At 45.6% G+C, this 15,037-nt stretch overlaps 1 protein-coding gene across 1 annotated transcript; it reads right to left on the bottom strand.

Moving 5' to 3' along the window:
- Window positions 1-1,875: 1,875 nt before the first annotated feature.
- Window positions 1,876-13,211, bottom strand: ubap1 (ubiquitin associated protein 1). The gene is made up of 7 exons (XM_083660845.1): window positions 13,085-13,211; window positions 8,107-8,153; window positions 7,868-7,992; window positions 6,623-7,456; window positions 5,952-6,110; window positions 4,560-4,661; window positions 1,876-2,968 (listed from the first exon to the last, which is right to left on the bottom strand). The coding sequence occupies exons 2-7, from the start codon at window positions 8,144-8,146 to the stop codon at window positions 2,828-2,830; spliced, it is 1,401 nt and encodes a 466-aa protein (XP_083516971.1). The 5' UTR covers window positions 8,147-8,153; window positions 13,085-13,211; the 3' UTR covers window positions 1,876-2,827.
- Between the last annotated feature and the right edge of the window lie 1,826 nt (window positions 13,212-15,037).

Below are 15,037 nucleotides of genomic sequence, written 5' to 3'. Positions count from 1 at the left end.
TGATCTTCTTTGATCGTCAAAAGCATCTGGTCGGGGAAGGTGGAAGAGGCAAGGGTCACCTTTAAGATACCAGCTTTGCTTTATGCATGGTTGAAAGAAACCTCGCTTGAATTATGTATGAAGAGATAATACCACTTTTGTGCCTGTATGTAACCTTTCTTCTTTATCACAGTGTGTGAATTAAGAGCTATGAAAAAATATAACTAGGAGAAAACCACTTCTTTGTTACAACCATATGAGACCCTTAAATTGTGTCAAGTCTGTATTCTGCATGACACCTGGCTCTCGAAGGCCTAAACCTGACATGCAAACTGTCCTCACATGATAGAAGCTTGAAATGGTCGTCAAGGATTTATGTGAATGACAGATTTATGCTGATGTTTGTCCCTCAAGCAAACAATTGCTGAATCCAAATGTTCACCCTCCGGACTTGTGGACTGAGCCCTCGCAGACTTCAGTCGTACTTACCGTGACGTTAGTGTATATAAGCCGCTGATAGGAAGGCCTTTAATTCTATACAACATAGGCTACACACATTAAAATACAGAAATGTTTGTAAATAAGGATTTATAAGATTTGTCAGATTATGGCAAAAATAATTTGGGTATTTCTTACATCGCCCGCAAGTCTGCAAGTGCAGTGAAATCCGGACATTTGGATTCAGCCAATGAGATCAGTGTGTTGCTCCAGGATGTTCACAACCCCTCGCACAAAAAGGAAAGGAAATCTAACCAGGGATGTTGAGATAGGCTAGTCATTGGTTTCTAAGGTGTAGTTATTTCAACCCATGCATGATGGTGGAGGGAGTTTCAGCTCTGATTTCGGTATTGGCAGCACACCGAACAAGAATCAGAATTATCAATCCTACACCCGTGTGTGTCATGATGACATGTTCTCAAATACAGATCGGTTGTTATTAGAATGTTGTTTACTTCACATCACCGGACTGCAGAGCAAGGTATTAAACCGGTTTCAAGCCAAGTGCCAGTTCTCTGAGTCACGTTTCGCTCTGCACTGAATTCACTTTAAGCCCATAATCTGGTACCATGCCTCTCACAATCCCTACCAATACTACAGAGCTCAAGATTATGGCAGTTGCTGCCATCTTTGCACTAGGTACGACCAAGCAGACGTACCTTAATGGGATGCAAGATAACTATTAACACACTGGTAGACAAAATGAAGAACATGGCCAGAACAACGAAATCAAAAGTACCATCCAGGGCACTTTTGATGATGTCTGCTGCAGACTTAGACCCCTTTTCAACTTTCCAATTTTGACAAAGGGAATGCCCAAAAAACACTCACTTTATATTATGTGAGGAAAGACCTTTAAATCGTGGACAAGTCAACAAACCAGTCATCTCTGATTATGGCATAACTTGAGAGAATAAATGACGGCAATCATTGAAATCAAGCATTTTTTTCCTAGTTCCCAACACATTTCCTTTTAGGCTTGAAGACCATACGTTATCTCCCAAAATTGACAGAGACTGAAAGTGTCAGTCAACACACACACAATATTAAGTGTCTCTATTGCACTGTAGTGCGGTTGCGAAACAACCTTCACTTTTTTTTTTTTTACTTTTTCTCCGCTGACTTTTCCAGTCTACAAACAGAAGTGAGTCATGTCAATCAAAAGTTTCACTTCTGTAATTTTGCGTATCATACAGAATCATATCAAACTCTTTATTTGTAAATGAAAGTGACCAAGTACTATTTTAAATAAGTCAATAATCTATTAAACGTGAGTGCGCCTGTGCAGTATTCGACACATCAGTGCCAGTGGGTGGGGTGTTTGTTGGGACATAATATTACTGCAGGGGAAACCCCCCCCCCCCCCCCCCTCCCCCCAATCTCTCCAGACTCCTTCTGCAGACCATTCTAGTGTAGGTTGACGAGCCTACTGGGCAGTCGGCATCGCTTTTAACTTTATAATTATAATGACTTTATGGATGTATTGTGTATTATGCAGTTCTTAAAACAGAAAGCAAAGAAGTGGAATCTTTAAAATCCCATGAAACTTGCCCCCCTAGAACAGATAAACAAAAACGAATGAGCGCAGAGAAAGAATGACTCAGAGTGTAGAACAGAACCAGGCACCAGGCACCAGAGCAGGGAAACAATGACTCGGAGAGTAGAACAGAACCAGGCACCGGGCACCAGAGCAGAGAGGGCACTTCTTGGGAGTCAGTTCTCTGTCTGGTGACGATGCCCTTTTGCGTTATTTTGTTTTTTTTACTTCTATGTTAGTTGGTTCAGTCTTAAGAGAGCCTCCTCAGGGCTCCCTTTCTCCTCCATAATTTACTGGGTCTGCGCTGAGCAGTGGAAGATGGCAGCTTAACTGGCTGGGAGTGTCAGTTTTCAAACTGGTCTCTCTGGGAAGCGCCGCTGAGAGCCTGCCGCCAGGCTCCTCCCACTCTGGTCCTGCAGCCGCCACCACGCACTTCAAAATGCAAGTCAATCAGCATGGCATCAAAACGCCACAATGCAAAACATCCAGTCTCTCCTCGCCAAACCCACAGAAGCCATTCTTGCATCTCCCAGCAGGAACAAATCTAGAACCAGATCCCAATGACTCGTTATAAAAAAAAAGAAAAAACACCATCAAGTATTCTTACGCTTTTGACCCGCACTCTAGGCACACAGTCAGAAGTGCTGAGACATAAGTATTAGCACAGAGAGGGGAAATATAACTGTCTCTCAGCTGCCCCTTCCACAGCCAGGGCAGGGTGCGACAGGGTAGGCAGAAGGAAGGGGGGCTGTGTCGGGTGGTAGCGGGAAGCAAAGCCCTGGGATGGGGCGCTGGCTGCCTGGTTAGTGGGGCTCAGCTGGCCGCTGCACGGGCCATCAGGTCTTCCAGTGCCTTGTCCTGGTCATTGTTGTGGACCAGTAGCACCTCCTTGATGGCCTCTCGCTCAAAGCCCATCTCGCCAAACCTTGACATCAACTCAAGGAACTGCAAGGCCTGGGGAGGATGAAAAACATTATTACCTGGTATATCAATATTCCAATCTGAGAGTTCTGCTACAACTGTACTGTCATGTGTGTTCCCACTGCCTATGGACCAGCCACATTTAAGGGTAGACTTAAAGCTTTCCTCTTATGATAAAGCTTATAGTTATGGCTGGCCTACTGCTCCTTTAACGAGCAGATGTTGATGTCCCTGCCGTTGCGAAAACCAGATTGATAGGCTACTTAGGTGAATGTAGGCACATTGTAAAGCGCTTTGGATAAAAGCGCTATATAAATGCAGTCCATTTACACCATTTACCATTTACCATTACCCGAAGTGCGCATTAAGGAGGACATAGGCTACATGTAAGCTGTGACACCTATGTTGTTATGATTCATTCTGCCTGAACAGATCTTACTTACACATTAAATTATGTTGTTTGTTTAGCATACCTTGCTTGCAGACGGTCTTTAGCAATTAACTGATGGTTTAAATCCAAGACGGCTGGTGCATTTTTGTCCAGAGGGGCTATATATAGCATGCCCTACTACCAAAAATTGGACTGGGTGATATGGTTGAAATCAATATAATGATAATCATAAGGATTTTTCTCAATCTCAATGTTGTTCATGCTAATGTAGGTTATTTAGGATGCTGTATTTAAACTCACTTTATGGAAATAAACAAACCCCTCACCAACACCTTGCCATACCTTGGCTTTTGCTGGAATGATGCCATGGTGAACTCGCAGTATAATTGCCAGTGCATGTGAGAATTGTTTCAATTGTTAGGTCTCAAATAAAGAGCCTGGTCTTCTACCTGCTCTAAGTGTAAAGCGCCTTGAGATAGCTCTTATGATTTGGCGCTATATAAACATAAAATTGATTATCTAAATTCTAATGTGGCTCCACAATGATATGACTTACAAAATTAAACTAATGGACTAAGAGATTAATGGTAGGGTCTCCTTATTCAGAATTTATATTAAATCATTATTTATATTTATATTTATATTTATATTTATATTTGAATCATTGACAGTGGTACTGGTGGTGTAGTTAAGAATGTCATACGGAACCGACCTGGATAGCAAGGCTAAGACTAGGTTAATACTAGGTTGATGGAAGGCATTAGATGGTGAGGGTAAAATGGCGTTGTGCAGTAGTAGCATGGAGGGGGGTGTTTCTGTGACGCTGGATTACACCGGTAAGCCTTCTTGAGGTGTCGTGGGCCTAACTTAACGTAACATCGGTGAAGGAAGGTGCCCACTTGAAAACACCAATGACATGCTTCATACTGCTGTTGGCTAGGGTAGGTAACTGGTGATTTGTGTCTTGTTTATTAGTTTGTTAGCCTGTTGTTAGCTTGTTTTATTCTGGATTGGGCTTCTAAATGTGTTTTTCCTCAGATTTGGGTAGAGGGGATAGTAACAGCTTGTCCTGTGTATTAATTAATACTGTAATTGCCAGGTTCCCAGTCATTTGACTTTTGAACACATGAACGCAATAAGCTTCAATTGTGTGTTTCTCCTGTGATAAACATGCTCTTGAGAATGAGATGGACAGTCACTTCTATGACATGGCCAAATAATGCGTGGACAAACCTTTTCCTCCGAGCACTGGTACATCTCCAGACACTCCTCCACTGCACTGGCATCAAAGCCCCGCTCACACAGACGTCCATGGACAAACAAATAATCCAGTACCTGGGACACAGAATGAGTACATGTTTACTATGTGCCTGGTTTGAACATCGTATTATGTTATCTTACAAATGGAAATTATGTCAGGGAAAAATAAAACTCAAATATGGGGTTTGAGAGAAAATGATAGAAAGTGGATAGAAATTGCCTTATGTAAATCTTCCAAGTTAATGTTCTAGAAGGACAATTAATTTTCCTAGTGCCTGTGCCTTTAAGCCTGGGATACACTGCGGCAATTTTCCCTCCGATTCCCTCTGATTGGCTGCTCAGCTGGTTAAGTGAAGCAATGCAGGAGAAGCTAGAGTATTGTGAAAATGGTAGGCAAACACTCTTCGTTTCATGTATCTGGTTTGTAAAGCCGCAGTCTTAGGTCTCACGCAGGAGCATAACGTACATGCTACATGATGCTAGTTGTCATCTGTAGTCTTTGCAGTGTGTTCAAGTGCACATTTTTGGCCCCCACACAAGTACTACTGCCCAACACCAGTTTGTTTAAAACCAGCATCTCACAAGTACCTGACCCCAGAACGTATACCGTTTTGTTACCATTTTAATCCACAACTACTACCTTGGTCACCATAATCATAAGGCCATGACAATACTATTCATAATTATACGGCAATAGCTGTACCGATAACCTGACCTGACCTATTGCCATAATTGTGTGGTGGTCTGCAAAAACCCTTCACATGGTGGGTAATTTGTCATTTTAATTTTTTGACATTTCCATAAATTAGAAACTCTCCCCGACCCCTATATATGACTTTTTGAATGACTGCGATAGCTCTCTCAGATCAAAAGTTATGAGTACGGTATTTTAATCTGTCATGTGTCTAAAAGTAAAACATGAGGAAAAATGTGTTTAAACATTCCACAATGTTGTATTTTCTACAGTGGCATTCCACCGAAAGCACAAAAATAAATACTTTCCCCTTTGTTTTATGAAAATAATTATTCACCATGATGTACTGCAGAGATGAAAGTAACCAAATCACTCAAAATCTCAACAAGTGCAAAATTCATATTTTGCTCATAGGCAACAATGTGCAGCAGCGACATGTGAAGGGTTTCTGGCAGGCCACCGCACAATTATGAGACAATGAAAAGCGTGATATTAATGCAAAGCCTTTATTTTAAGGCTCTATATTTCTCTGACTTTATTGTATTGTTGCTGCTCTATACACAATCAGACGGACACAAAAAGACAACTACAGCTTCAGTTTAAAGCACATCAGGCAGCAAAGGTTTTAGGATTGCAGATGTTTGCGCCCCGGGATGCGAGGTAGTCCCCACCTGCTCCATATTCTGCCCTTGTCTCTGCATGGCCCGCAGGACACCTTCATAAGAATAGCCCATGCCCACAATGGTTTCCACACACTGGCGCTCGCTGGGGGTCAGGCTGAGCAGAGCGCCTCCGCACGGCAGACTACCAGACCCCGAGCCTGGGTTGGCCTAGGGGTGAAAACACAAGTGGTGAACGGGTACAGAGATCTCATAACCCTCAGCTGGTTTGCATCATTACAATCTGGGAACCCAGAGTCTATTTTTATTTGAAAAATAGTCTCCAGGGACAGCCCTACCTTTTTTCACTTTCACTTCCTTTTCCGTGTCCGTGCTCCACTGTTTACAGTCTGAATAGCAATTTGCGCCGCGACTTTGGCGATACTACTAGTCACAACAACAACTACACCTCCAGTCATTTTCCACTGTTGTTGTGAGACAAGTTGACGTCTTCTATGCAGAGTGTTTTTGCGTTAACGTTATTAGAAACGGAGACGGAAAAGGAAGTGACGGTGGCAGGAAGCTGGGAAAAAAGGTAGGGCTGTCCCAGTCTATTTTTCAAATAAAAATAGACTCTGGGTTCCAAGATTGGCATCATTATACCGCACATGAATTAAGACATACAATGGTTTCAATCCATCAGGAATGCAGTGTGTACTGTATGTATGTACTTTCATGCTCACCAGCTTTGGTGCTCCATTCTCGGTGTGGCTGGGGGGCTCAGGGCTGACGATGACCTGAGTCTTGGGTAGGGCCGTCGGGCTGCCATTAGGGAGGTTCTGTCGGTGAGTGGGGACGGGTATAGGGAGCGGGCTGTAGCCCACTGGGGCGGGGTCACAGTCACTAGAGTCAGAGAGCTTGGGGAACGTGAGAGAGCGGATGTTACAGGGCCGATCGTCTGTGTCAAACCCCCCTCTCCCAGGATCCCAGGATCGATCCATGTCCAGCAAGGCAACAAGCCCATTGGGTTTGTGGGTGAAGCCCGGTTTGACCGAGAGGCCGGTGGCGGTGGTGGTGCTGGGAGGAGAGGGAGTGTTGCCTCGTGAAGCTGACCCGAGCTGGTTGGCCTCTGGCGGGGACACGGAAGGAGGGGGCTGGGGCTGTGGTTGGCTCTGGAGGATGATGGTTCGGAGTTCCTCCTTATCATCCAAAGTCTTGAGTTCCAGCTTGTCAAAGGGGTCCTCTTCCCGCTCAAAATCGGCCAGGTTGAGGCTGTGCGGCGGAGGAGTGCTGGGCTGAGTCTTCCTGGGGCTCGGGGCAGGCAGGGGGGTGAGGATGGCACCGTGGCTCAGTCCCGCCAGGACAGGGTTGAGCGCTGGAGGTGGAGGGTCCTGGTCCTCCGCGGCGGCCCGGGATCCCGCTCCCCCACCGTTGATGTCCTGGGCCTGGGCCAAGCGCTCCCTGCTCTCTGCCTCCTGCCTGTTGGCTGCTGCCTCTTGTGCTCTGGCCTCTGCTGCTCTGGCCTCTGCCAGCTCCACCCCCCAGCGCACACTCCGCCTCTCCAGGGAGAAGTCATACTGTCGAGAATATGGTAAGAGGGAGAAGAGGAGACCGTCAAAAGGAGGAGGTAGGGAAAGGGAGTAAATGCCAAAAAGTACCATGTTTATTTAATGAGTGTGACAGCCACCCACTTGACACACAAAAAACTCCAGATGAAAAGATGAAAAGTTAAATCAAAACATGCACAATGTTCAACAGAATAAATTATATAAGATAATAATAAAAAAAAAAAAAAAAAAAAAAAAAGACGTTTAGTCACTGTAATATCTCTTGGTATATCCATATTAACAGTTAGTTACTGAAACATTAAAAGTTTTTGAACAGGCATGCCAGCAACTACAGAAACTACATACACCTAACCCAACATATCCCCCAATCATGGGCTCATGCTGAGGTCACCTTTCCATCTCCACAGCAGACTGACTCACCTGCATGTCAGCCAGCACAGAGCCACAGTCTGGCAGGCAGAAGCCAACAGGCAGCCCCACTTTGGCCGGGCAGCGGAACTTCTCGTTGACCTTAAAGGGAACATCATCAAGGTAGCTGACGGGTCCTGGGGGGGGAAATGAACAAAACACGAGGTGAGGCTACTGTGTCACATTGTGTCAGCAAGTGTTGTGAAAATAAACGTTTCAATGAGAAAGGGTAGTGAAAGACAAGCCCTCACCATTGTTGTGTGCATCTGATCCAGACCTCCTCGCAGCCATTTAGAGACTGTAAACAAACGTGCAATCTTTAATAAACCATAACTTCGTTAATTCAAAGAATAAGCTAATGTTAGTCATGACCGATGAACATAGTATTAATGCATAATGTCCATCGAGAGCTATGTATCTATCTACCAGTGGTTGCTTTACTGGTCCATGTTCCCAGACCTAATTTCAATAAGAATAGAGACTGAGTGTGAGTTGAACTTGAGAAGAAAGCAAACATGTCTTAATTTAAAAAAAAAGAAAAAAAATGATGCAACAGAATGAAAACAGCCCAATGTGGAATTCTGTAATCTAACCAAGAGTCTATTTCATTTTGATGTGCAGTTTTGTCTGACATGACAGCTTCTGACAACATGTCTCCCGCCGAGCTCTAAAACTGGTCTCTTTCTCTTTCTCTTTCTCAGTCAACATTCTCAAATACACTGCTACCGCATGCGCTAGGACGTGTCATCAGTGATGTTATCTGGGGTCGTTAGGTGTTTCGGGTCTGTCAACATCATACACCCTCGCCCAGTAGACCCAGCCGAGGCCAATTAAGACCCCGACTCACGTCCCAGAAGCCGCTACGGATCAGCCTTACTACTCTATCTGCAACGTTGCCCGCGGGAGGGGTAAAAAGAACCCAATCCGCTGCAATAGAGCTAGTGCTACGCCGCAGTATTGGCCCTTCGGTGCATGGAGGATCTAGGCTCTGTGGGTTTCTCCCGGCCGTGCTCCTCCTTCGTCTCACCAGACCCCCCTTATGTCAAAGGCAATCCAGAGGCAGAAAGGAAACCTCAAGGACGCCCCAAGAGGGCCTGTGCGCTGCACGTCATTCACCTGCGTCGAGCACCTTGCTCTAGCCTGGAGGACCCCAGGCCGCGCCGATCTTGCGCAGATTTTCAGGAGGCTAATCCGTAGCGTTTGTGGATTTCTCCCTCACGAGAGAGCCAAGATGGGGTGCTAATCCCATCCCGTACCGGGTTGCCGTCTCTCCGGCCGTCAACTGTCTCTCCACCAAACTATACTTGGTTGTCACCTAGTCTTTCCTAAGTGTCACCGGCCAGAGGCAAGCCAGGATTCTACATTCTCAAATACACTGCTACCGCATGCGCTAGGACGTGTCATCAGTGATGTTATCTGGGGTCGTTAGGTGTTTCGGGTCTGTCAACATCATACACCCTCGCCCAGTAGACCCAGCCGAGGCCAATTAAGACCCCGACTCACGTCCCAGAAGCCGCTACGGATCAGCCTTACTACTCTATCTGCAACGTTGCCCGCGGGAGGGGTAAAAAGAACCCAATCCGCTGCAATAGAGCTAGTGCTACGCCGCAGTATTGGCCCTTCGGTGCATGGAGGATCTAGGCTCTGTGGGTTTCTCCCGGCCGTGCTCCTCCTTCGTCTCACCAGACCCCCCTTATGTCAAAGGCAATCCAGAGGCAGAAAGGAAACCTCAAGGACGCCCCAAGAGGGCCTGTGCGCTGCACGTCATTCACCTGCGTCGAGCACCTTGCTCTAGCCTGGAGGACCCCAGGCCGCGCCGATCTTGCGCAGATTTTCAGGAGGCTAATCCGTAGCGTTTGTGGATTTCTCCCTCACGAGAGAGCCAAGATGGGGTGCTAATCCCATCCCGTACCGGGTTGCCGTCTCTCCGGCCGTCAACTGTCTCTCCAGCTCGTCACCAAACTATACTTGGTTGTCACCTAGTCTTTCCTAAGTGTCACCGGCCAGAGGCAAGCCAGGATTCTACATTCTCAAATACACTGCTACCGCATGCGCTAGGACGTGTCATCAGTGATGTTATCTGGGGTCGTTAGGTGTTTCGGGTCTGTCAACATCATACACCCTCGCCCAGTAGACCCAGCCGAGGCCAATTAAGACCCCGACTCACGTCCCAGAAGCCGCTACGGATCAGCCTTACTACTCTATCTGCAACGTTGCCCGCGGGAGGGGTAAAAAGAACCCAATCCGCTGCAATAGAGCTAGTGCTACGCCGCAGTATTGGCCCTTCGGTGCATGGAGGATCTAGGCTCTGTGGGTTTCTCCCGGCCGTGCTCCTCCTTCGTCTCACCAGACCCCCCTTATGTCAAAGGCAATCCAGAGGCAGAAAGGAAACCTCAAGGACGCCCCAAGAGGGCCTGTGCGCTGCACGTCATTCACCTGCGTCGAGCACCTTGCTCTAGCCTGGAGGACCCCAGGCCGCGCCGATCTTGCGCAGATTTTCAGGAGGCTAATCCGTAGCGTTTGTGGATTTCTCCCTCACGAGAGAGCCAAGATGGGGTGCTAATCCCATCCCGTACCGGGTTGCCGTCTCTCCGGCCGTCAACTGTCTCTCCAGCTCGTCACCAAACTATACTTGGTTGTCACCTAGTCTTTCCTAAGTGTCACCGGCCAGAGGCAAGCCAGGATTCTACATTCTCAAATACACTGCTACCGCATGCGCTAGGACGTGTCATCAGTGATGTTATCTGGGGTCGTTAGGTGTTTCGGGTCTGTCAACATCATACACCCTCGCCCAGTAGACCCAGCCGAGGCCAATTAAGACCCCGACTCACGTCCCAGAAGCCGCTACGGATCAGCCTTACTACTCTATCTGCAACGTTGCCCGCGGGAGGGGTAAAAAGAACCCAATCCGCTGCAATAGAGCTAGTGCTACGCCGCAGTATTGGCCCTTCGGTGCATGGAGGATCTAGGCTCTGTGGGTTTCTCCCGGCCGTGCTCCTCCTTCGTCTCACCAGACCCCCCTTATGTCAAAGGCAATCCAGAGGCAGAAAGGAAACCTCAAGGACGCCCCAAGAGGGCCTGTGCGCTGCACGTCATTCACCTGCGTCGAGCACCTTGCTCTAGCCTGGAGGACCCCAGGCCGCGCCGATCTTGCGCAGATTTTCAGGAGGCTAATCCGTAGCGTTTGTGGATTTCTCCCTCACGAGAGAGCCAAGATGGGGTGCTAATCCCATCCCGTACCGGGTTGCCGTCTCTCCGGCCGTCAACTGTCTCTCCAGCTCGTCACCAAACTATACTTGGTTGTCACCTAGTCTTTCCTAAGTGTCACCGGCCAGAGGCAAGCCAGGATTCTACATTCTCAAATACACTGCTACCGCATGCGCTAGGACGTGTCATCAGTGATGTTATCTGGGGTCGTTAGGTGTTTCGGGTCTGTCAACATCATACACCCTCGCCCAGTAGACCCAGCCGAGGCCAATTAAGACCCCGACTCACGTCCCAGAAGCCGCTACGGATCAGCCTTACTACTCTATCTGCAACGTTGCCCGCGGGAGGGGTAAAAAGAACCCAATCCGCTGCAATAGAGCTAGTGCTACGCCGCAGTATTGGCCCTTCGGTGCAACACATAAAGGCTAAATAGTCTAAATCAAACAAAGCATAAGAAGAACAATGATACTTTATCACAGAGCCATCGCAAAATGCCCTTTGTGATGTAGTTCTTCTCTACGCCATTAGCTTTGTACATTCCAGTTTTCCATTTGCATATCAAGTCACATGATATGGTTGTTTGGTCAGGTCAGACTCTGCCACCACAATGCCTGGCATTATAAACACACAGAAGCCACCGTTTCCCCTTCCACCGGAGACTGTGTTTTGGTCTGTGCCTGTGTATTCCCATGTTCAATGAGGCAAAGTTTCTTCTGTGACTGATTTGTCTCATATGATTTGTCTCATATGACCTGCAAGGAGCTGTTTTACTCTGAGTTGACCTGAGTTGAGCCTGCCTCCTGGCAACCTAATTCGTTACTTTGGTTTTTGGTTTTGTATTACTTGTATTTGATGCATTGTACCGCACCTTGCTCTGTAGCAGTGCATTCTGTACTTGTTGTTTTTTCTATATTTTAGTGTTTTTATCTGTGAAGCCCTTTGGTCTGCTTTTGTCGTTGTAAATGTGCTCTATAAATAAAGTTGACTTGACTTGTCTGTAGCCTAAATACTGTAGGTAGTAAATAGTTGACAGTATGTTACGTCATTAATTCATATTTAGGTACCAAATACTGCTTAATTTAGCCCTTCAGTTTACTGCTGTAGAGTAATTATATAAGTGGTCTGTGATACAGTGGTCTGCTGAATATTTCCATTTCATCCCATAAAAATGCATTAGTCTCTCCAAGGAATCGACCAACATGCAACAAACTTTTGTAACTTTAAACCATTAGGCGTCAAACATACGACGTGTGTGTGTGTGTGTGTGTGTGTGTGTGTGTGTGTGTGTGTGTGTGTGTGTGTGTGTGTGTGTGTGTGTGTGTGTGAGTGTGATGGGGTGATCTGGGGTGATCCTAACCTAGCGGCAAACGCTTGCCTTGTATTAAACCAATGTATGAATTTATAGCAGTTATAACGTTATATACCTGTATAACAATCCGCCGCCACCAGCAGCGACTGTCTGATATAACGCTACAGTAACGTCGACAGCCAACATTAATATAACAAGCCCAGCAACAGCTGTAGGAACAGCTTACGCTAACTGCTGCTAATTAATTTTACTTAAACTTATGCTATTAGAGGATCAAAACACACTTACCCGTATGGAATGGTAAATATCCAACTAAAATACTATATTTAATAACTGGCAACTTGAAAAGACAAATAGCAAGCTAAATCAATTAACTAATAGCTCAAGTTATGTTGTCTAATCAGCAACAAGCTAACGTTTGAAGCTACAATTGCCTTACATGATGATGATACAGATAACGTAGTTAGCATTGATGCATCGGTAGGTTAGCTGGGAAGCCAATGTTGACCTGATTAGATTGTCTAATTAATCCGATGACCACCATTAGCGGCTGGCTAAGGTGGTTTTAGGAGGAAAAAAAGAGAACGTACATGCTAACGTTAGCTTAGCTTCACGGCTGGCCCTGGCTGTATGTGGCTGGATAGCTGTCTCCCTGCTGCTGCCACCGCCCCTTGAAAAAAGCGACCAAACATCTGAACAAAGACTTCTCTTACATGTATGTGCTGCGTCTTCTTCTTTCAAAATCCTAATGATGTCTTGTCGAGATGACACTTTGGTTCAAATTGTTCTCCGATGGAGTTTTATTTATGTTGAAATCTCTTTCCTGCTTCACCGTGGGACGCCATCTTGATTTGTCAAACGTTCTCTGGTTCCTGTCTGACGTCACCCTCAGAACATCAGAAAACTACTTATCGACACTACTGTAGGCTACAGCTGTATGAGTCAAATGAAGAGTTTGTCATTCGGCCTACTCAACAACAACAACAACAGCAACACAACAACAATACTCATAAATGTGGCAGGTAGGCTATCTATTCCACATTTTGTACACTTATTCTTATGCATCATATTCCTCACAGTAATATCATATCTATAGCTATCTATATCATCCATATGAACTAAACGTTACTAGTAGAACTGTACACGCCTAATCAGTCTAGTGATTCTCAACCTTTCCTAATTCAGTCCACATAGATCCACACAGACCCCCCATTTGATGAGACTGTGAGAATATTTGTATTGTTAAGATATGATTTTGTCTAGAATTCGATGACTAGTAGTCACACACACACACACACACACACACACACACACACACACACACAGAGAGAGAGAAAGAGAGTACCTTGACTGAGTGCGTTAATTCTGTTGAATTATTGTGCTATTTTTCTTATTTCTATTCTATTATGTTTTACACTGCCTTATTTACGTAATTTACATGTATTTACTTGTTTACCTGTCTACTCGATTATGTAGGCTACCTGCTCACTTGACCTACCTATACTGTTTTGTTTGTTTGTTGGTTGGTTGGTTTGTTTATTTGTTTGGGTTCAAGGAGTTCAAGGGTTCAAGGTAGTCTTTATTATCCCAGAGGGGCAATTTATGAAGCAGCCAGTAGAAGCATAAAGAACAAATCATCAAACAAACAGCAAACAGATTTCAGCAACAACAAATTACAACAGTTACAATGAAAATCACATGGGGCTTTTTAAGAAGCCAATTGCAGCAGGAACAAAGTAGTTTTTGTGCCTGTTGGTTCTGCATTTTGGCAGCAGACTGTATCTGCGACCGGACAGGAGCAGCTCAAACTCTAGGGTCAGAGGGTGGCTCGGGTCAGCCAAGATTGACTGTGCCTTTTTCAACGTCCTAGCTTTGTACAGGCTATGAAGGTCGTTTTGGAGTGTTGTGAGCAATTTTGCTGCACCCCTTCATAATACTCTGTAGTCGGTTCTTATTCTTGAGGGTAAGAGACCCATACCAGCACACAAACGAGAAAGTAAGAACTGATTTGATAAAACAAGAGTAAAACATTTTCATAAAAGTCCTGTCAACATTAAAATGTTGTAGCTTACGATAAAATAACATGCACTGATGTGCTTTCCGGCACACGGCATCTACATGAGGCTTAAAGGTCAGCTTATCGTCAATTATAGTTTGTTAACTGTCTTGCACTATGTCCTGTAATGGAGCCCCCTAGCATAAGAATTTCGTGCGTACTTGTGTAATCTATCTATCTATAGGCTATATAAAAGGGAGCAAGTGGGCAATCTCTCTCTGTTCTCTGTTTCAATTTTTGTCCCACTGATGATTTCATAGGCATTGTGACATCACTGAAGATGTCATAGGCATTGTGACATCATCATCAGTGATGTCATAAGAGCATGTGTGATGTCATCAGTGATGCGAAGTTGTGACATCATAAGTGATCAGCACAGTGCAACACCAAAGAAAATAACAGGTGAGGTGATTGTGAGGTGATACAATCAAGTGACACAGCCAGAGCTGTGTGTATTGTAGCTCCATACTGGTAGGAAAAAGGCTTGTGACATCATGGGAATACTATGAATACACTCACAAATTAGATGTGACCACACCCAAACTATCACCACACACCACTCCACTGCAATTCCAGGTGCCACACCACATGTCCCCAGTGCACCCACTTG

This window comes from Poromitra crassiceps (assembly GCF_964638095.1).
Source record: "Poromitra crassiceps genome assembly, chromosome: 25".
Lineage (NCBI taxonomy): Eukaryota > Metazoa > Chordata > Actinopteri > Beryciformes > Melamphaidae > Poromitra > Poromitra crassiceps.
Note: the sequence above shows the minus strand (reverse complement) of the source record. Positions and strands in the feature narration are given on the sequence as shown.